The sequence below is a fragment of the Drosophila navojoa genome, chromosome X (genome assembly GCF_054131105.1).
Source record: "Drosophila navojoa isolate 15081-1374.11 chromosome X, UAZ_NAV_1.0, whole genome shotgun sequence".
Taxonomy (NCBI): domain Eukaryota; kingdom Metazoa; phylum Arthropoda; class Insecta; order Diptera; family Drosophilidae; genus Drosophila; species Drosophila navojoa.
In genome coordinates, this window is record NC_142895.1 from 32,955,850 (window position 1) to 32,977,181 (window position 21,332).

The following is a 21,332-nucleotide window of genomic DNA, read 5'->3' on the forward strand; positions in this document are numbered from 1 at the left end:
GCGTTACTTTTGCGGCGTGGAAAAGCGTTGCTCTACATGTCTAGTCTATGTCACTGACCAGAGAACACATAGACTAGACATGTAGAACAAATTTTTCTACAGCTCGAAACTGTTAAGTTGAGCGACCGCTATACTTCGTATTTGCTCGGCTCGGTCGCTGGAGGTTCAAGCAGTGAAAATGCTGCACGTCAAAAACAGTGCGCTATGAGCGCTCAACCGAAATGGTCCCGATTCCGTATGAAGCACAGCTATGTGCCATTTGTCCTACTCTCTCTCTCTCTCAGTCCCTCTCTCTCGCTCTCTATGGTCGCTGAAATCATCACTCTCAGACGCGAACAAAAATTTCAATTTTTGTTCGCGACGATCCCAGCTCTTTCCGTTTGTGTGAAGGGTATACCGAAATTTGTAAAGCGTTTGTCACGTTCATACAAAATGCTAGCTTTTTCATGATAATTTCTAAAAAGGGTATGAAAGCGTTGATGCTCATAATGAAAGTATTTCCGCGATGAGCATGCACACACACACTCTCCCTTGCTACATGTACTATGAGAATTGGTATGCTTGTGTGCGAAGCTCTTGCTGCCTGTAGCAATTTTAAGTCCCCGCATTTGCATTTGGTTGATCTTGTGAAGTGCTCACATACATACATACATATGTATATATGTACATTTGATTGTGTGTACGCATGCGATGCGATGGTCACAATTATGAAATAGCACTTGTAGAAGCATTTGTTTGCCTATTTGCCAATTCTTTTTAGAATTTTTTTTTTATTGTCATGCACCTGTATATGTACATATGTAAATATATGAACAGGTACAAGGGATCGAAAATCGCATCCCATTTCGTATACTGAGCTTAATAAGGTACTAAACTTTTTTTTTAATTCCTTCTGATAGCCAACCCACGATCATTAAAATTAAATCCAGGTGCTTAAATATAAGCGCGAGTTACCCGCCAGTAACTATACTACACACATACACATACAGTATGAGTTATTCGCCGGTCACAGTGCCACAAAGAATTGGCATATGCACTTGTCACTTTAGTTGATCAGCTACTTACATAAATACATACATAAATATGTATGTATAAGCGCGCCTCTTCATTTCGAACCCAAAATCAGTCAGACAATTCTAAGTTGAGGTAGGCACACGCCAATGTTCATGTCCCATGCATACACACATGCACATACACACACGCACATGTAAAGGCAAATAGGCAAACAAATGCTTCTACAAGTGCTAATCCATCGCATCGCATGCGTACACACAATCAAATGTACATATATACATATGTATGTATGTATGTGAGCACTTCTCATGATCGACCAAATGCAAATGCTGGGCTTTAAAATTGCTACAGGCAGCAAGAGCTTCGCACACAGGCATACAAATGCTCATAATACATGTAGCAACGAAGACTGTGTGTGTGCATGCTCATCGCGAAAACATTTTCATTATGAGCATCAACACTTTCATACCCTTTTTAGAAATAATTATGAAAAAGCTAGCATTTTGTATGAACGTGGCAAACGCTTTACAAATTTCGGTATACCCTTCACTTAAAAGGAAAGAGCTGGGATCGTCGCGAACAAAAATTTCAATTTCTGTGCGCGGCTGAGAGTGATGATTTCAGCGACCACAGAGAGCGAGAGAGAGGGACTGAGAGAGAGAAAGAGTAGAAAAAATGGCTCATAGCTGTGCTTAAAACGGAATTGGGACCATTTCGGTTGAGCGCTCACAGCGCACTGTTTTTGTCATGCAGTATTTTCATTGCTCGAACCTCCAGCGACCGAGCCGAGCAAATACGAAGTATAGCGGTCGCTCAACTTAACAGTTTCGAGCTGTAGAAAAATTTGTTCTACATGTGTAGTCTATGTGTTCTCTGGTCAGTGTCTATGTGTTGTTTGGTCAGTGGTGCCACTAACCACTAGTGGTTATATATTTTGTAGTATCGATAGTAATAAAATATCGATAGTGGTTATCAATAGACTGTCAGCTCTAAGTTAATGGAAATGAATAATCATTACTCGAATATTTTTGTTGCTAAATATTTCGGTAATATTTTATTGGATAATTAAAAGGATTCTGCGTCTGGTATCTCATAATGGAAGGGACAAATACTTCAAACTGTGAAAACGTAAATCATATATGTTATGAACAACCTAACGACGAACTATTCGAGATCATAAAAGACTTTTCGACTAGTCTTGACAATTTGGAAAACGATTTAGCTTATGCAATAAAAGCGCAAAATAGTCCAACGCTAGCTACCGAGGAACAAATCAAACTTGACACATTTTTGACTTATTTAAATAGCACCTTATTTTGGATGTACCTTAAACTACAAGGATTTGACATAAATAAGGTATCTCTAATGATTATTTTTCTATAAAATTTGTAGAATCGAATGGAATTATTCATTATTGCAAGGTCACACCACTGACCAGAGAACACATAGACTAGACATGTAGAACAAATTTTTCTACACCTCGACACTGTTAAGTTGAGGTACCACTATTCTTCGTATTTGCTCGGCTCGGTCGCTGGAGGTTCAAGCAGTGAAAATGCTGCACGTCAAAAACAGTGCGCTATGAGCGCTCAACCGAAATGGTCCCGATTCCGTATGAAGCACAGCTATGTGCCATTTGTCCTACTCTCTCTCTCTCTCAGTCCCTCTCTCTCGCTCTCTATGGTCGCTGAAATCATCACTCTCAGACGCGAACAAAAATTTCAATTTTTGTAATTACACGCACATGTAATGGCAAATAGGCAAACAAATGCTTCTACAAGTGCTATTCCATAATTGTGACCATCGCATCGCATGCGTACACACAATCAAATGTACATATATACATATGTATGTATGTATGTGAGCACTTCACAAGATCAACCAAATGCAAATGCGGGGACTTAAAATTGCTACAGGCAGCAAGAGCTTCGCACACAGGCATCCAAATGGTCATAATACATGTAGCAACGGAGACTGTGTGTGTGCATGCTCATCGTGAAAACATTTTCATTGAGCATCAACACTTTCATATCCTTTTTAGAATACCCTTTTTATCATGAAAAAGCTAGCATTTTGTATGAACGTGGCAAACGCTTTACAAATTTCGGTATACTCTTCACACAAACGGAAAGAGCTGGGATCGTCGCGAACAAAAATTGAAATTTTTGTTCGCGGCTGAGAGTGATGATTTCAGCGACCATAGAGAGCGAGAGAGAGGGACTGAGAGAGAGAGAGAGTAGGACAAATGGCACATAGCTGTGCTTCATACGGAATCGGGACCATTTCGGTTGAGCGCTCATAGCGCACTGTTTTTGACGTGCAGCATTTTCACTGCTTGAACCTCCAGCGACCGAGCCGAGCAAATACGAAGAATAGTGGTACCTCAACTTAACAGTGTCGAGGTGTAGAAAAATTTGTTCTACATGTCTAGTCTATGTGTTCTCTGGTCAGTGGTCACACGAAAGTTGAGGGATGGAAAAGCACAATTGGTAATTTCGATTTACAGTATGTCCATTAATTATTTGCAAAAAAAAAAAGTTGTACAAATTCAACTTTAACATCATGTTTTATGTATTAAGAAAGGCACTTTTTCTCAAAATTTTTTTCACATAATTTTTGCTTTGTGACAAAGAAGAATACCAACAAAAACATATATACAATGTAATTCAAATATATATCAGCTGTCTATTAATTATTTGCAAAATGCAAACATTAGTTGAAAGAAGACGGAAAAAAGCTAACGTGACATCAAAATCAAGTGCGGCTCGCGGCGTCAATTCTGGCTAGTCTTCCGTACTTGCATTCGTTCAATAAAGTCTTGGAATCACTACCATTTCTCATATTTGAATTTTCACAATGCCTGGCAAACGTACAGATGACAATTTGATACCATGAGTGTATTTTTAAAAAACCATCAAAGAGTTAGCTGAAATATTTAATATTAAGTTTAGAACAGTTTATAATATTAGTAATCGGGCACAAAAAGAAAATAGACTGGAACTAAACGGCTCCAAAGGCAGACCAGCAAATCTCTCTCGGGATTGTTCTTAAATTCTTACGACGGTGGAAAACAAACCACACACAAGTATCCGGGAGTTGGTGACGGACATTAAATAAAACCTAGAAAAGACAGTCTCCCGAAACTGTGAGATAAATTCTTAATTTACACAAATACTCCTCAGTGCTTAAATATTAAGAGAAACGTCTGACCTTCGCAAGACTTCATATTGGATGTCCTCTTGACTATTGGAATAACGTAATCTTTTGGGACGAGACAAAGATAATGTTCTTCTATAATGATGGCCCTGGTAAAGTTTGGCCCTCCACGCCAAAAACACTGTTATGTTTGGCAAGCTGTGATGGTGTGGGGTTGTATTTTATCGAAAAGGGTGGGATAGTTGCGAATATTAAACGATATAATGATGAAGCAATTTTTTTTGGATATCTTGAAAAAATAATTGATTAAAAGCGCGAGTTAATTTAAAATACCTGAATACTACGACATAAATATTGTCGATGTCGCGACGCTTCAGAGATGTAATGGAAGCTAATAGCATACCAAATTGCCATTTGCATACCGATCTTAGAGAGATACAGATCTCATAATATTAATGTTTGCATTTTGCAAGGAATTCACAGACAACTAATTGCTCTTTTTATACCCTGAACCCATTGAAAATGGGAAATCAGGGTTTAATGGTTTTATAAAATGTAGCAGGCAGAAGGAGGCGTGGCGGACCCACAAGTTCTCCTATACGTGTGCACACATCAATCAAACTTATAGAATTTTCCTAGAATCACAATGCGTTTCGCTTGAATTTGCTAGATGGCGCTGCAACAGTCGAGAATTCTCGGGTTCGACTCCAGAGCGCGCAATTTATGTTTATTTTACTTGTTTCAAAGTATATAATTTTCCCAATTGCAAGTAGTAAAAGCTCGTCATGTCATTTGTTTTTGCAATACATATTTACGTATGTACTAATAACAGAGAACAAATAGAGTCCATTCGAAACGAAACTGAATGAGTGAGTGAGGTGCATCAAACAAATCGACTGAGTTGGACTCCGCATGGACTCGAGGTCTTATAACTTACTCTCTTTAGTTATAAAGGTGGGAATGAGGCCCAAAGAGTAATACACTATTTAACGAAGCTTATATATATATATTTTTTTGCAGTCTGTTTTTATAACAATAAGAAAATTGTTTAAAATACTATACTAACTAACTGGATGGTTTAAGCTCCAGTGAGCTTAATCCATATATTTACATATATACCTATTTACAGAAAACCTATTTTATTTTTTTATAGTATAAAATACATATATGTATTATTCGTATTAACACTTCTTCCATTATATTCCTTATTACTTACTTATTTCTGTATAGTCTTTATTGAGTTTAACGAACTGTTGAAAGAGTTTACCATGCTTATGCAAAACTTTTGCGCGTTTACTATTAATTCTGACGACATAAATAATGTTATTAAGTTATTGTATTAACTGAACATAATCATATATGGTATAAAATAATTACATTGCCTCACGTTGTTTCGTTAGTTATGCGAAGGGTATAAAAGCGTTGGTGCACAGAAAGAAATGGTTTTCGCTACGAAATTGTAATTCGTTTACTCCCTTATTTGTTTCTTTGCACACTGGGCCAACGAGCCTATTTTTCGACGCAAACATTTTTTTTTGTGGAAAGTAAACCTAAACCTTAATAGTTTATACTATGACTAAGATGAATCGAAAGATTTTAATTTAATACAGTTTTTTGATTGCACGCGAACAAAACTATAAAGCGCGGGAAAGTTTTTGTTTACTTGCGAGCGTGATCAAATTTCTGTGGCTTAAACAATTATACCTAAATGTAATGTAGAATATGTGTTTTAAAAATGATCTTGTTCATGTTTGTCAATGTGTTTTTGTGTGCGTTTATTTGTGCTGTCTAAAAGTATAAAAAATCTAACCTGCTAGCCCGTCTGTTGTAGATTATAACTAATTTCGTGGCAAAAAATATGCAAAGTGTTCATACACAAACAAACAAAAATTGTAGCTGTGATTGAATTAGCCTTTGAGCAACTGCTTGAGAACTACATAAACTTGACTTAAGCAAAGAGTCTAGAATGGTCTCACCAAAATTTAACTCAAGACATGAAGCATTTAAATATGGTTGGATTAGATTTTATGAATTCACTTAAACTTAAAAAATGACAAGTGAGAGATTAAAATGGAAAAAAAAGAAAAGGTGAAACAAAAAAGGAAGCAGATATGGAATGCTATGGCTCTACATGTGGATAAGCTTAGGCAGAATGGCAATGGAAATACCAACGACGGCAGTACAACAAGGAGGACGTCACTGTGAAAAGACTCAGTAGGTCGCACAAAGAGTAGTCCCGTTACTTTTAATGTTAATTAACTGGTTTCTTGTGACGTCACATTTTCAGATTGTGACCACCTAGTGGTCCAAAACAACCAAAATTAAGTGTATATAAGCAAATATTTATAGTAAATAGCTGAAAAATGGTCAATCACTAATTTTGTTGCCATACAATAAAAAAACTAAGTATATACTGAAATGAACTGAGAGGCATATCGAAAGCAGTAATGATTTGGCCAAAATGGCCATTATGCCAGTAGGAATGGTTGATGAGCATAGTTAACTTAGTTTTCACCATCAGTATTGTTTATTTATGCCCATGTACCTACGATTTCAAATATAGTACACTTTGAAGCTGCAATAATATAGGTGCTGCTCACACCTGCTGTCATTTCAGAAACATCCGAAAAAATGAATTAAAGTTGGTGTATTTATAGTCTAATCAAATCTTATGAGTATTGAAGTCTAAGTAAACTTATAATCGGCCTGCGTATCAGCTATTGCCATCAGATTTGTAATATAAAGAATGAAATTATTACTCTCCTGGTATTGACATCTGTGCCAAGAAGTACCCAGCGAACCAGTAGGATAACTGGGGTTCTGTCCTTAACAGAGTGTTGTTAATAACATAACATGGTGAGGTGCGGAAGGAGCAATTCTTGTTAATGGGATCTGGCATTGCAAGGATTGCAAATTATTACGTCGCGCTCTAAACTGGAGACCTTTTGGTGTGCGGATCGAGGCCGTCAGCGGAGCTGTCACTGCGTCTTTAGGAGTCGACACCCTTGGAGATGCAGGAGCGTATGGTGATCTTGACCATACGTTTTGTAACGTCCCTTGCTGCGGCAGGATTGCCCGGAGTGCTCGTGAACCAAGCAGTTTATGCAGTTCTTATGTATAAGACCGCACGCGTTCGTTTCTCCTCTGGCGTTTCTCCGCCAGGAACTGGATCTGTAAACTCCGGCGGTTCGCTCGGATGTACAGGCCACTCTACTATGCGATTCGCTCACAGCACACTAGCTTCGTGAACTTACTCGCTTCTGTATCTGCAGGCCTCGCTTAAGCTCCTGCTGTTGTCTTCGTCGGTGCCGCTGACGATCCTCTTTGCCTCTCATCCTCTGTCTCAGTCGCTGAAAGGATTCTCTCTGGATGTCCTTGCTGTTCACACGATGTCCTGGGAGTCCTTTGAATTCCTGTTTGATACTTTTTACTTTTACTTCGGCACACTTTTCACTCTGATACTTCGCGCTCAATAATCACTCTGACTTCCACTCTTAATTATCACTTTTTCTTTGACTCCCCACTTGGAGCTGCCGGTGGCCTATTATAGCCCACCCACAGGCCCTGCGTTGGGTGTGAACGGGGCCTGTTCGGCTCTGGAGCGGGGCGTCTCTGCCGCTCGCGCTTATAAAAAACGGTATAGTGGCGTGATCTGGGTGACGCCACTTTGCCGTCAAATTGCGTGGCAGCCTCCCATTGGCCGAAGTACCGTGCATACGTATATGTGCATACTCGTATGTTCATGCGGACAGAGGCCAAAGGGGACAAAATTAGCACGTAAACATGTAAAATAAGTAGAAATATAGATATGTATACAATTTAAAAAAATAAAAAATAAATGGATACAAGAAAAATAAAAAGGTTTTTTTTTTTCTTTATACTATATCTTCGATATGGAATATATTTTTGCATATATGGGAAATGGGAAATGTATGAGAGTGCAGTGTACATGAAATTGCAGTAAAATAGCAATTAAATTTGCATGATCGGATTACAATTAGTGCGGACGTGATTTTACTACAAAACACAAAGGATATTGTGTATTAAATTTTAGTAAAACGTAAAGGAGTTGCTCTGCAAGGAAAGTAATTGCACAGCATTACGTGCCTAAATATATAAGGATATACTTAGATATGCTCATATTGAAAAGAGTGGTACCGAGGTCAAACCGGAAATTTTATGAGTGAGTGAGTGTGCTCGTATATGATTCAAAGGCACAATATTCTATTGAACGAGAAAGAATCGAATAAATATGAGTTGCCTCGCTGAGTATATGAGTTGCGTCGCTGCCAGCAGAGAAAAAAAATTGAGGAAAAAACGAAGGGCAATGTAATCGAGTGTGTGCAGGCCGCACGGCCGACCAACGGCAAATATGCCGCTACAATTTCGTAGCAAATACATATTCTTTATGCATACCAGCGCTTACATACCCTTCCCACAAATAACGAGCAAACGAAATCCAATGTAATTTTATTATGCAATACTTAAATAAACTTATTATACCCTGAAACCCATTGAAAATGGGAAATCAGGGTATAATGTTTTTGTGAAAAAGTATGTAACAGGCAGAAGGAATCATCGCAGACCCCATAAAGTATATATATTCTTGATCAGCACGACGAGCTGAGTTGATATAGCCCTGTCCGTCCGTCCGTCCGTCTGTCCGTATGAACGCCGAGATCTCAGAAGATATAAGAGCTAGAGAGCTGAAATTTTGTGTGTATACTCGTGTATACCATACGCAGTACGAGTTTGCTTTATTTTTTCGATAACTCATCCGATAACTTTTTTATCGAGAATAATCGAAAAATTGATTTTGTTTTTTGAGCCTCGTTGGAATACTATAAGACGTGGAGACTTCAGATTTACTGTGTATATACATATGATGAATACAAACATTTTGTAATCAACAGATTCTGGATACCACGCCCCCTTCACCCCCAATTTGTAAAAAACGTATTTCAAGTACTAGAGACTTGTGCTTTAGAATGTACACACATTTTGACTATGTAATTACGCCCTGAAAATTTCATTAAGATCGTATGTTTACAAAAGAAGTTATTCACCATGTATATTCTCATACTATTGCCTACACTGCAGCGCAGCCCAAGCGCAGTCGCTGCTTACTGCGCAGTTAGAAGAGCGCGGGCGTGTGAGGGTGGATGCATGTGTGCGTGCATAAAAGAAGTGCAGAATGATAAGAATATCAGCTTGGAGGGTTCAGGGTATCTCCTAGTCGAGTCTAGAGTCTTCTTACTTGTTATTTACTCAATTAAAAGTTAATAAAATTATGGATAGATCGATACATAAGATAATGGCATGAAAACACTAACATATTGCATGAGCATGGCAAACCCTTTCAAGAGTTAGATATACTTTCTAAAGGGAAAGGGCATAGAAGGAGATAGAGTAGGAGTAGTTAGGCTTCATATTAGAATCTTCGTTCGTGAGCTCGCAACGCACTGATTTCGATATGAGATTTTTTTACTGATCGAGCATCAAGCGACGAAGCACAGCAAAGACAAAGTGTTGACACGAAGATATTTATATGCATTCAAAGACTCGAATGCCTCGACGCTTATATGCTTCGGTTAAATATTGTATTCCTCTTTAGGTCTTATTTATTATCATTCATTATAATGAACGCAGTGGGTTATGAGACATAGAGTCCATGCACGTTCCAACTCAATCAACTCATATTCTGCCTCGCACTTACTCACTCAGTCTCATCTCGAATGGACTCTATTTTGCTAGGTTATGAGTACGCCCATGCAGCCCTTTAGTACATACATACATACATGCTCTTCAAGAAAGCTCTAGTCGAGACTGCTCGACTACGAGAGCCCCTGAACCCTTCAAGCAATTGATGTTTCCATAATAATTCACACACACACACACGCACGCACACACACATACACAAGCACATATATTGCGCTTGGGTTGCGCTGCAGTGTTGGCAATATAATGAGAACTTATTTGTTGAATAATTCAATTTCTAGACGTACGATCTTAATGAAACTTTCAGAACGTAATCATAATGTTTAAATGTATGTGTATACCGAAGCACAAGTCTCTAGTATTTGATATACTTTTACAAAGATGAGGGTGAGGGGGTGGATTAAGGGGTGGGGGGTAATTTTTGACAAAAACCGAAATTGTATAAAATGCATCTTAATATACATTTTAAATTTGGAGACTCTAGCTTGAAAGATGTAGGATATAATTTTTTAAGTGATCTTCGATAAGGTTTTTTATCGATAAAAAAGTATCGGAAAAAGTTGAAGTCTCTAGCTCTTATATCTTCTGAGGTCGACGCGTTCAAACATACGGACAGACGGACGGACAGGGCTAAGTCGACTCAGCTCGTCGCCCTGATCAAGAATATATATACTTTGTGGGGTCTGCCACGCCTCCTTCTGCCTGTTACATACATTTTAACAAAACCATTATACCCTGATTTCCCATTTTCAATGGGTTCAGGGTATAAAAATGAGGAGAGGCATCAAACAAAGCTTGACCCAAACTTTAAAGGACCTTTTGAAATAACCGAATTATTAGAAGGGAATAGGTATGTGCTCAGGTCATTGACAAACAATAGGAAATATAAATATGCTCATGACGATGTGCGGAAAATGCCAGATGCGTATGTACCAGTTGAATATGAAATGGTTGAAAATGAAACTGTTGAGACAGACAGTAGTCAAAATGTTGAAAATGAAACTGTTGAAAAAGACAGTAGTCAAAATGTTAAAAGTCAAACTGTTGAAATAGACAGTACAGGTGCTTTAAGGGCTGGAAATGAAATGCAAGCACAAGTGCAAAACAGTTGTTTTGATCACGGAGTGTAGAGCATTAGATATAATGTTTAAAATTTGTTAAGTTAATGATAATGAAAATATATGAAGAATGTTAAAATAAAACGTTTGTTTAAGAATAAAAAAAAAAAAAGAATAGTGAATGAATTTGAAGATTACTTTTGTCAATGTTTAGCAGTAAGAAAACTTATCTTTGTTAAACTGAAATTTTTATAATTTGTCAATAAAATGTTTTATGTATGTATATCGCAAAGTACATTTTGAAAGTATTGCACGAGGTCGTATAATTTTCCCAAGAATGTTATTTTATCATAATGTGAAGATTGCATCAGCCTTTATGGCTTTGATGGCATTTGTAGTTTTGGAAAGTATCGTTTTAGCGCGGCCACAGCGTGCCAACGTGGTTCGATAGTAGGCACAAAAAAATAAGCGTGCGACGCAAGTCAGTTCTATGCTATGCCACCGAAACTCGCTGCGCGATTAGAGAATGGAACAGTCTATACATATCTCCTGGTATTAACACTTCGGTACATATCTTTACACACTATTTATAAGCGACACAGCCATTTTCCTACCAAAATATACTAGGAACTTACAATCTGGTCTTTTAACATTTATGTTGACGCTACCATTTGGTCCTTCGAGCCGAATCTTCATCCACATTTACATCAATCGAATCAGCATTCCATCGGCCGTCGAGATCAGTAAGCCATACTTCCGTAAAATAGTGCATATGTACATACATATATACACTGGCACTTCTGATCCGCCATATTCCCTTGCATATACATACATATATATATAGTTATTTATTTATTTATATTTCTAGCATTATATTCTTCACGATTTAAATCGAGCGAAGGAATTGCTAGCTCGTGAAAAGCAAATTACCTGTTCTTTATCGGCACATCGTTTGGATATAGCTGCAACAAAGCGTTTTATTGCTGCTGGAATAAAGACACGCTTTGTGAATATGGATGGTGCAAGCAGTACACTAAGAAGCAATGAATCAACGCAATAATACATTTTGGATTAGTAATGCATGATACAAAAAATATATACATATATACGACGTAGATATAAAATATTTGTGCACATGTGTGTACTTTTTTTTAATAAATAAATATGTAGAAAACAATTTATAAACAAGTAAGAAAACTATGGTCGAGACTGCTTGACTAGGTGATACCCTGAACTCTCCAATCTGATATTCTACTCACTCTACACTTCGTTTAGGCACACACACATACACACGCACGTATTAGAACGCGCTCTGCTAACTGCGCAGTAATCAGCGACGGCGCTTGGGCTGCGCTGCAGTGCACTGCAACCCATTGAAAATGGGAAATCAGGGTATAATGGTTTTGTTAAAAGTGTGTAACAGGCAGAAGGAGGGGTGGCAGACCCCCAGAAGTATATATATTCTTGATCAGGGCGACAAGCTGAGTCGATTTGGCCCTGTCCGTCCGTCTGTCCGTATGTATAAACGCGTCGATCTCAGAAGATATAAGAGTTAGACTTCAACTTTTTTTTAAATGTCCGTATATATCGCACACATATCGAGTTTATCTCTAAAAAACGATAACTCATTCCGATATATTTTTTTTATCGATAAATAGCCTTATCGAAGATCAGTTATAAAATTATAGCACTAACCAGAGAGCACATAGACCGGACACGTAGTGTAAAGTGTTTTGCACACTTATTTTTGAGGGTAATCTCCCAGTCAACTTCGTATTTGCTCGGCTCATCACTTTTAGGGGTCGGACTACAAAAATATGCGAGAGCACAATCATTTCGCTTTATGCGCTCGACCGAGATGGTCGATGGTTGAACAAAAGATCCCTCTGCGCTCAATGTTTCCCTTGCTCTCTCTCTCTCTCGATGCTCTTTGCTCTCTCAAATATGTATATGTGTGTATGCATGTGAGCACAAGCAGCAGCTCTGAGCTGCCAGCTCACGAAAATTGAAATTTCTTCGCAGCAAGAACCCATGCCTTCCCTTCTGTGTGAAGAGTATACCGAACTTATCAAACCGTTTGCCAAGCTCGTACAAAATATGTATATGTGTTTTCGATTTTATTTGTGGAAAGGGTATGAAAGCGTTGGTGCTCATAGTGAAAATGCTTTCGCGACGAGCGTGCACGCACACACTCTCCCTTGCTACATGTACTATGAGCATTTGTGTGCCTGTGTGCGAAGCTCTTGCTGCCAGTAGCAATTTTAAATCCCAGCATTTGCATTTGGTCGATCTTGTGAAGTGCTCACATACATACATACGTACATATGTATGTACATATATACATTTGATTGTGTGTACGCATGGGCAGCGATGCTTACAATTATGGGAGATCACTTGTAGAAGCATTTCTATGCCTATGTGATTTCATATGTGCGTGTGTGTATGGGCATGTGTGCTTGGGAGATGAACATTGGCGTGTGCCTGCCTCAACTTAGAATGATGTGAACGATTTTGGGCTTTTGTAGCTTTATTGACTAGCTAAAGCGACAAGTGCATGTGTGTAGTATATTGACTGGCGAGTAACTCCCGCTTATATTTAAGCACCTAATTTCATTTCAATGAATGCATTTTTTTAAAATATGTAATACCTGATTAAGTTCATTAAGCTAATGGAATGCAATCCCTTGCACCTGTTTTTATGTATATACATATATGTACATGCATGCAAGTAAAAAAACTTATACGCTGTATTGACAAGTGCATATCAAGTATTAAAAAAAATGCATTCATTGAAATGAAATCAGGTGCTTAAATATAAGCGGGAGTTACTCGCCAGTCAATATACTACACACATGCACTTGTCGCTTTAGCTAGTCAATAAAGCTACAAAAGCCCAAAATCGTTCACATCATTCTAAGTTGAGGCAGGCACACGCCAATGTTCATCTCCCAAGCACACATGCCCATACACACACGCACATATGAAATCACATAGGCATAGAAATGCTTCTACAAGTGATCTCCCATAATTGTAAGCATCGCTGCCCATGCGTACACACAATCAAATGTATATATGTACATACATATGTACGTATGTATGTATGTGAGCACTTCACAAGATCGACCAAATGCAAATGCTGGGATTTAAAATTGCTACTGGCAGCAAGAGCTTCGCACACAGGCACACAAATGCTCATAGTACATGTAGCAAGGGAGAGTGTGTGCGTGCACGCTCGTCGCGAAAGCATTTTCACTATGAGCACCAACGCTTTCATACCCTTTCCACAAATAAAATCGAAAACACATATACATATTTTGTACGAGCTTGGCAAACGGTTTGATAAGTTCGGTATACTCTTCACACAGAAGGGAAGGCATGGGTTCTTGCTGCGAAGAAATTTCAATTTTCGTGAGCTGGCAGCTCAGAGCTGCTGCTTGTGCTCACATGCATACACACATATACACATTTGAGAGAGCAAAGAGCATCGAGAGAGAGAGAGAGCAAGGGAAACATTGAGCGCAGAGGGATCTTTTGTTCAACCATCGACCATCTCGGTCGAGCGCATAAAGCGAAATGATTGTGCTCTCGCATATTTTTGTAGTCCGACCCCTAAAAGTGATGAGCCGAGCAAATACGAAGTTGACTGGGAGATTACCCTCGAAAATAAGTGTGCAAAACACTTTACACTACGTGTCCGGTCTATGTGCTCTCTGGTTAGTGATTATAGCTTTTACGTCTGTTGGGCTCAGCAATCATCGCTTCATTGTAATTAAGAGCGGCAGTTCATAGAATATGTTATCATTTAAGAGAATTTGTAACGGAGATCACGCTCTCCATTTTGCGTTGTCTCTTTCACCCACGCACCGGCTCAGCTTAACCCGCCGGCTCGCGTACATTGTAGTTAGTATGTAATTAACTCTTGTTTAGAGCAGACGCAGTGTTAGATTGACTATTACAAACATAGTAGCGGACAGCACGATAGCCTAGTCGCTTGCTCGCGTCTATCACATAAACTCTGTAAACTCTAATAATCGCTAATAAACTAATTAAGTAAATTCAATCGTCTAATAATTTAAAGCTATTCGAAAAATCTCGATAGCTCAACATTTGGTGACCCCGACGTGATCTTTTTCGTTTCTTTCTACATATTTGCATATATATATATTTTCAGCATCACATACATACATACACCCGTGAACATAAGCAGTGTATATAGCGATTAGTTGCGTGCCGTTACTTTGCCTATTCGCCAGACACTCTTTCGTTCGGTCTGCAATACACTGGCGCCCGTAAAAGTAGTAAACATGCGAAAACTTCTGCAAATGACAATCTAATAAAGAATCAGCTAATTTCTGAACTATGTCTATGGTTAGTGACTGCGTGTTCTATAGCTTCAATCTATAAGTGATTAAGTTTGCATAAGCACAGTGTAATTACATGCTTGCCGTTATTCTTCGTTGACATTGCACTCTTTCGCCACGGCTGCGATACGAGCGCGTCCATAATAATCGTACCGGTGTGCAACAATTCATACTTGTATATTATTTGAGTACCATAATATAATTCTTTGGCAGTTTATTAAAGTTGCAAGTACTCTGCTCGACAAATACGACTTATTCCAAGTTTTGTGTCTGCGCTATAGCATACATACATTTACTTTACTCTTGCAATCGCGCTCGCACCAACGACTTTGAACTCTATCGTGTTACTCTTGCTGTACTCGTCATGGCGAATTTAGATGCTAGTGCAGTTGCTCCCGAAGATCGCGTGCGGTTTTATAAGCTCAAGGTACACTCGGTGTTTGAACGCGTAAAAAAGCTACAATCCAAGGTCGATTCAGATGCTCTTGCCGATCACAGTGACAGCACTCTAAATGTTCTACTGGAGCATATCGACAAGCTAAGCCACTCCTTTAGCAAGGCTCATGAAAGTCTGGAGGAGCTCGACTTTACTGAGATGTCCAGCAATTTGCGCACTAACTTTGATGATTTAATAATGGTTATGCAGTCAACAATAATGTCTGAAGTGCAAAGTCGTACTGCTCAAGTTCATCATAGTTCCACGTTTAGTCGTCCAAGTGACCCTCCTCGCGCATCCGCTCCCAGATTGCAGGCTGCACCTGCGTTGCCGCCATTAAAGCTACCTACGTTCAGCAGTGGATATGCTAATTGGGCTGATTTCTACTCAATGTTTTCTACTATCATTGAAAGTCGGCCAGAAATCAGCAATATGGAAAGACTTCAGCACCTCCGGTCCTGCCTCGATGGCGCAGCTTTGGATACGGTCCGCTCTTTGGAAATTTCTAATGATAATTATACAATTGCCATAAATTTATTGAAGCAGAGATATGATAACCGACGTTTAATCTTCCAGGCCCACAACGTAAAGATCTTAGGTCTCAAAAGAGTAGAAAATGGATCCATAACCAAGCTGCGTGAGCTATCTGACAGCTTCAATGTCCATATGCGTGCGCTCAGTAGTCTGGGGGCAAAAGAGCAGATAGCCAGTGCCATGATTGCTCAGATACTGATACAGAAGCTTGATGAGGCCTCACAAGCTAAATGGGAAGAGATATTGGACAACTCAGAGATGGCTTTTCAGATACCCAGATATGAAGAAGTCTCCCCGTTTCTTGAGCTTCGTTGCCGTACTTTGGAATCGACGAAGTTTGCTCTTACAAACTATTCGTCAAGTAAGCCGATGAATTCTTGCAGTAAGGTTGCTACCAACAGATCAGCATTTCTAATAACCGGCCACAGTACGCACAGTTGCAATTTTTGTAATGATCTTGAGCACACAATCTACAAATGCCCAAGATTCGCAAACTTGTCTCCTAGTCTTCGCCTGAATGAGGTCCGAAAGGCTGGCTTATGTTTGAATTGTCTCAAGGGAGGTCATCAGTCGCGACAATGTGGCTCGCGCAGTTGTCGGGTCTGTGGAGTCAAGCATCATACGCTTCTTCATCTCGGCCACTCCAGCACATCGCAGGCAGCAATTCCGCCCCATCAACAATCTTCAACATCAAAAGTACAGAGCATCCCTCAGCCCTCAGCACCAGCCACTACTCTCTTATCCAAGGATCGGCACAGCGATGTTGTGTTCCTGGCTACCGCAGTGGTTCTGGCAAGGAATCGGTTTGGCGAGCTTGTTCCTTGTCGTGCACTTTTAGATTCAGGCTCTCAACTACATCTCATTACAGCCAGATTTGCGAATCTCCTGCAACTTAAGAGAACAAAATCGGTTGCATATGTATGCGGCGAAGGCGACTCCAATGTTGCCATGGATGGCAGCAGCATTTGCCTCACTCTTCAAGCTCATGCATCTGAATATACAACTAGCATAACGGCTATGGTAGCTACAAATATAACTGGCAGGCAGCCCAGTTATAATGTGAATACGAGCAATTGGAGCATACCGCGAAATATAGTGCTGGCAGATCCAGCTTTCCATAGGCCGCAACGAGTAGATCTGCTTATCGGAGCTAGCCTGTTTTATGATTTGCTCTGTGTGGGACAAATCAAGCTGATGCCTGAACTTTCATTGTTACAAAAGACTCGTCTTGGTTGGGTTGTATCAGGTGGCGAGGCTCGCACCCACAAATCCGTGCTAATAGCTTCAAAGGCGTCTTCGGATCCCATTACAGACTCTTGTGCTGATATCAAGTTGGACAGTCTCGTTCGTCGCTTTTGGGAAGTGGAGCGCTGCAGCGATTCCATTGTAAAGTTCAGCAAGGAAGACTCAGACTGCGAAGCGCATTTTGCGAGGCATTACAATCGATTGGCTAGTGGCCAATATACAGTACGCCTGCCTGTTAAGCTTAGTTGCGAGCTTCTTGGAGATTCTTATGAGCAAGCGCGACATCGGTTTCTCAGTTTGGAGACGAAATTGAGTCGTTTGCCGCATATAAAGTCTCAATACTCAGCATTTCTGAAAGAGTATCTTGAACTTGGTCACATGTCACGCGTTCCTCTAAATTCATTCCATCTATGCAGATATTTTCTTCCTCATCACTGCGTTCTGAAGGATGATAGCACAACCACCAAGCTTCGCGTCGTCTTTGATGGATCTGCATCTACAAGAACTGGGCATTCGTTGAATGACATTCTAATGTCAGGTCCCGTCATTCAGCCAAAATTAGTCGGCATATTATTGCGCTTCCGATCTTATCCAGTTGCACTCACCGGCGATATTTGCAAAATGTATCGTTGCGTGGAAGTACCTGAGCCAGACAGCTATCTACAATGCATTTTATGGAGGAATTCGCCAGATGATGAGTTGGAAGTTTTTAGGCCTGATACGGTAACATATGGAACAAAACCAGCGTCATTTTTGTCTGTGCGCGCCATGCATCAGCTTGCCGTAGATGAAAGGAACGCATCCCAGTCGGGTCCGACGTACTGCTTCGCGATTTCTATGTTGATGATTTGATTAGTGGAGGAAATTCAGTCGGATTAGTGTTATGCAAGAGACAGCTGGAATCTTGGCGTGTGGGAAGTTTAAATTGAGGAAGTGGTGCTGGACGGCGTAACAGGAATCGCTCATTAGGTTCAATGATGGCAGCGACATTACAAAGACACTTGGCCTTGCATGGGATCCGGCATCTGATCAACTTCTTTTCTCATACCTAGCCCTGAATTCAGCCTCTAAGCCTTCCAGGCGCTCTGTTCTCTCGTCTATTGCTCGGTTTTATGATCCCCTCGACCTGGTCGGCCCAGTAATAACGAAGGCTAAAATTTTCTTGCAACAACTCTGGAGGTATAAACTTGATTGGGACGAGAGTCTCCCGTCTGCATGTCACACTGCATGGCTAGACATTTGCAGCAACATTGGCAATGGTCTTAGAAGTGCATTTCCCAGGCTATCATTAATACCAGGATCGAAGGTTGAGGTCCATGGATTCTGCGATGCCAGCATCGAGGCATAAGGAGCTTGCATTTATATTGTATCCAGAGGTCAGCATACCATCAGCAGGTTGCTTTGCTCTAAGCTGGAACTATGCGGGGCAGAGTTGCTTGCGCGTCTAATGAATGAAGTGGCTCGCTTATGCATTTTCGCAGGCGAGTTTCATTGTTGGTCTGACTCTACTGTTGCGCTTTCTTGGATCAATGACGAGGCCGGACGATTTAACGTTTTTGTTTCAAATCGCATCGCCACGATACAAGATCTCTCATCAGCAATGGAATGGCACTATATACCTACAACACTGAATCCCGCGGATATATTATCTCGGGGTGCATTGCCCTCGTATTTAAATGCATCATTACATTGGTTCAACGGTCCAGGTTTCCTCTGTAAGCTGGTCCCCGAGCAGTGCTAGCGTTGGTTTGTTCCCAATATTGGCCAATTGGAGGTAGAAAAACTGTAGCCAGTGTAATTCAGAGATGCGCAATTTGCTTTCGTGCAAGGCCTCGACTCGTTGAACACATAATGGCTGATCTACCCAAGGATCGAGTCGACGGCTATCGGGTCTTTGGAGTGACTGGAGTTGACTTTTGCGGACCCTTCTTTTACAAGCCTGAGTCACGAAACAAGGCGCCTGTGAAATGCTACGTTTGTGTGTTTATTTGTTTTGCTACGAAGGCTATTTGGTTGGAGTTAGTCAAGTATTTAACTACCGCGGCATTTTTGCATGCACTTCAACGTTTCATATGCACCAGAGGAAAGCCAAGTCAAATCTGGTCGGATAACGCCACAAACTTTCTTGGTGGCCGCAACCAGCTTCATGAGTTGAAGCGTCTATTTCTGTCAGACACCCACCAGAAGGCTGTGAAGGATTTCTGTTTGGCAGACTCAATCGAATGGCATTTCATCCCTCCACGATCGCCTCACTTTGGTGGCTTGTGGGAGGCTGCAGTAAAGACAGCGAAGCATTATTTTTACCGATGTGTTGGGTCCTTCGTCCTAACTTACGATGAGCTTCGCACACTGGTTTGCAACATCGCTGCTTTCGTTAATTCACGCCCTTTAGTTTCGATTTCAGAGCACCCATCAGACATAGACGTGTTGATTCCTGCGCATTTCCTCAACGGTGGCCCTCCTTCGTCCTTCAGTGAGCCAAACCTGACAGGGCTAAATTTTAATCGTTTGGATGCTTGGCAGCGCGTAAGCTATCTCCAGCAGGTGTTCTGGACTCGTTGGCGGGACGAATATCTCAACTTGTTACAACAGCGAGCGAAATGGAGAACCTCCAAACCTGGCTTGGCTGTTGGCAACATAGTTCTTGTGAAGGATGAGAATCTACCTTCACTTAAGTGGCCACTAGCCAGAATAATCGAACTTATCCCTGGAAGTGATGGCGTTGCACGGGTAGCCCTACTAAAAACTGAAGCTGGCGAGATTAGAAGAGCTACAAATAAGCTGTGCTTGCTGCCCCTTAAGGATTCTGTTGAAGACTAAGTCTTCAACGGGGGGAGGATAATTAAGAGCGGCAGTTCATAGAATATGTTATCATTCAAGAGAATTTGTAACGGAGATCACGCTCTCCCTTTTGCGTTGTCTCTTTCACCCACGCACCGGCTCAGCTTAACCCGCCGGCTCGCGTACATTGTAGTTAGTATGTAATTAACTCTTGTTTAGAGCAGACGCAGTGTTAGATTGACTATTACAAACATAGTAGCGGACAGCACGATAGCCTAGTCGCTTGCTCGCGTCTATCACATAAACTCTGTAAACTCTAATAATCGCTAATCAACTAATCATTAAGTAAATTCAATCGTCTAATAATTTAAAGCTATTCGAAAAATCTCGATAGCTCAACAACATCTTTGAAGAGTCTCCAAATTTAATATATATATTAAGATGAATTTAAAACAATTTCGGTTTTTGTTAAAATTCATAAAATCAACTAAAAATTAAAGTGCAAAAGTTTCAAACAGATAGTTAAACAATTATTGTACTTATAAAGTGACATGCATATAAGATCAGCATAGCGCAGACAATTGCAGGTGCTACAAACAACGTCAACAACAACGGCGACAGCAGCAATAACAACAACAAAAGCAACAACAGCAACAAAAACAACAAGAACAACATCATCAACAATAACAGCAGCAAAAGTAGCAACAGCAACAAAAACAAGAATATATATACTTTGTGGGGTCTGCCACGCCTCCTTCTGCCTATTACATACTTTTAACAAAACCATTATACCCTGATTTCCCATTTTCAATGGGCTCAGCGTATAAAAAGTAAGAAGGCTCTAGTCGAGACAAGGGGATACCCTGAACCCTCCAAACTGATATTCTTATCATTCTGCACTTCTTTTATGCACGCACACATACATACATATGCATCCACCCTCAAGCGCCCGACCACTGCTTACTGCGCAGTAAGCAGCGACTGCGCTTGGACTGCGCTGCAGTGTGGGCAATATTATGAGAATTAATT

The 21,332-nt window shown here is 40.3% G+C and overlaps 2 protein-coding genes across 2 annotated transcripts; both read left to right on the top strand.

Moving 5' to 3' along the window:
* Nucleotides 1-2,062: 2,062 nt before the first annotated feature.
* Nucleotides 2,063-12,078, top strand: Rrp47 (Ribosomal RNA processing 47). The gene is made up of 2 exons (XM_089264682.1): nt 2,063-2,370; nt 11,815-12,078. Exons 1-2 carry the CDS (start codon nt 2,110-2,112, stop codon nt 12,004-12,006), a joined length of 453 nt encoding a protein of 150 aa, XP_089120808.1. The 5' UTR covers nt 2,063-2,109; the 3' UTR covers nt 12,007-12,078.
* Nucleotides 12,079-14,653: 2,575 nt separating this feature from the next.
* On the top strand, nt 14,654-20,653 carry LOC149090884 (uncharacterized). Its single transcript, XM_089264627.1, has one exon. It carries the CDS (start codon nt 15,672-15,674, stop codon nt 18,372-18,374), a length of 2,703 nt encoding a protein of 900 aa, XP_089120753.1. The 5' UTR covers nt 14,654-15,671; the 3' UTR covers nt 18,375-20,653.
* The last annotated feature ends 679 nt before the right edge of the window (nt 20,654-21,332 follow it).

Excerpts from the sequence above, each read along its gene's own strand:
- LOC149090884 (XM_089264627.1), top strand. The coding sequence starts at position 15,672 with ATGGCGAATTTAGATGCTAGTGCAGTTGCTCCCGAAGATCGCGTGCGG.
- Rrp47 (XM_089264682.1), top strand. The coding sequence starts at position 2,110 with ATGGAAGGGACAAATACTTCAAACTGTGAAAACGTAAATCATATATGT. Across the intron at positions 2,371-11,814 it reads AAGGATTTGACATAAATAAG|CATTATATTCTTCACGATTT; the intron begins GTATCTCTAATG and ends TTATATTTCTAG.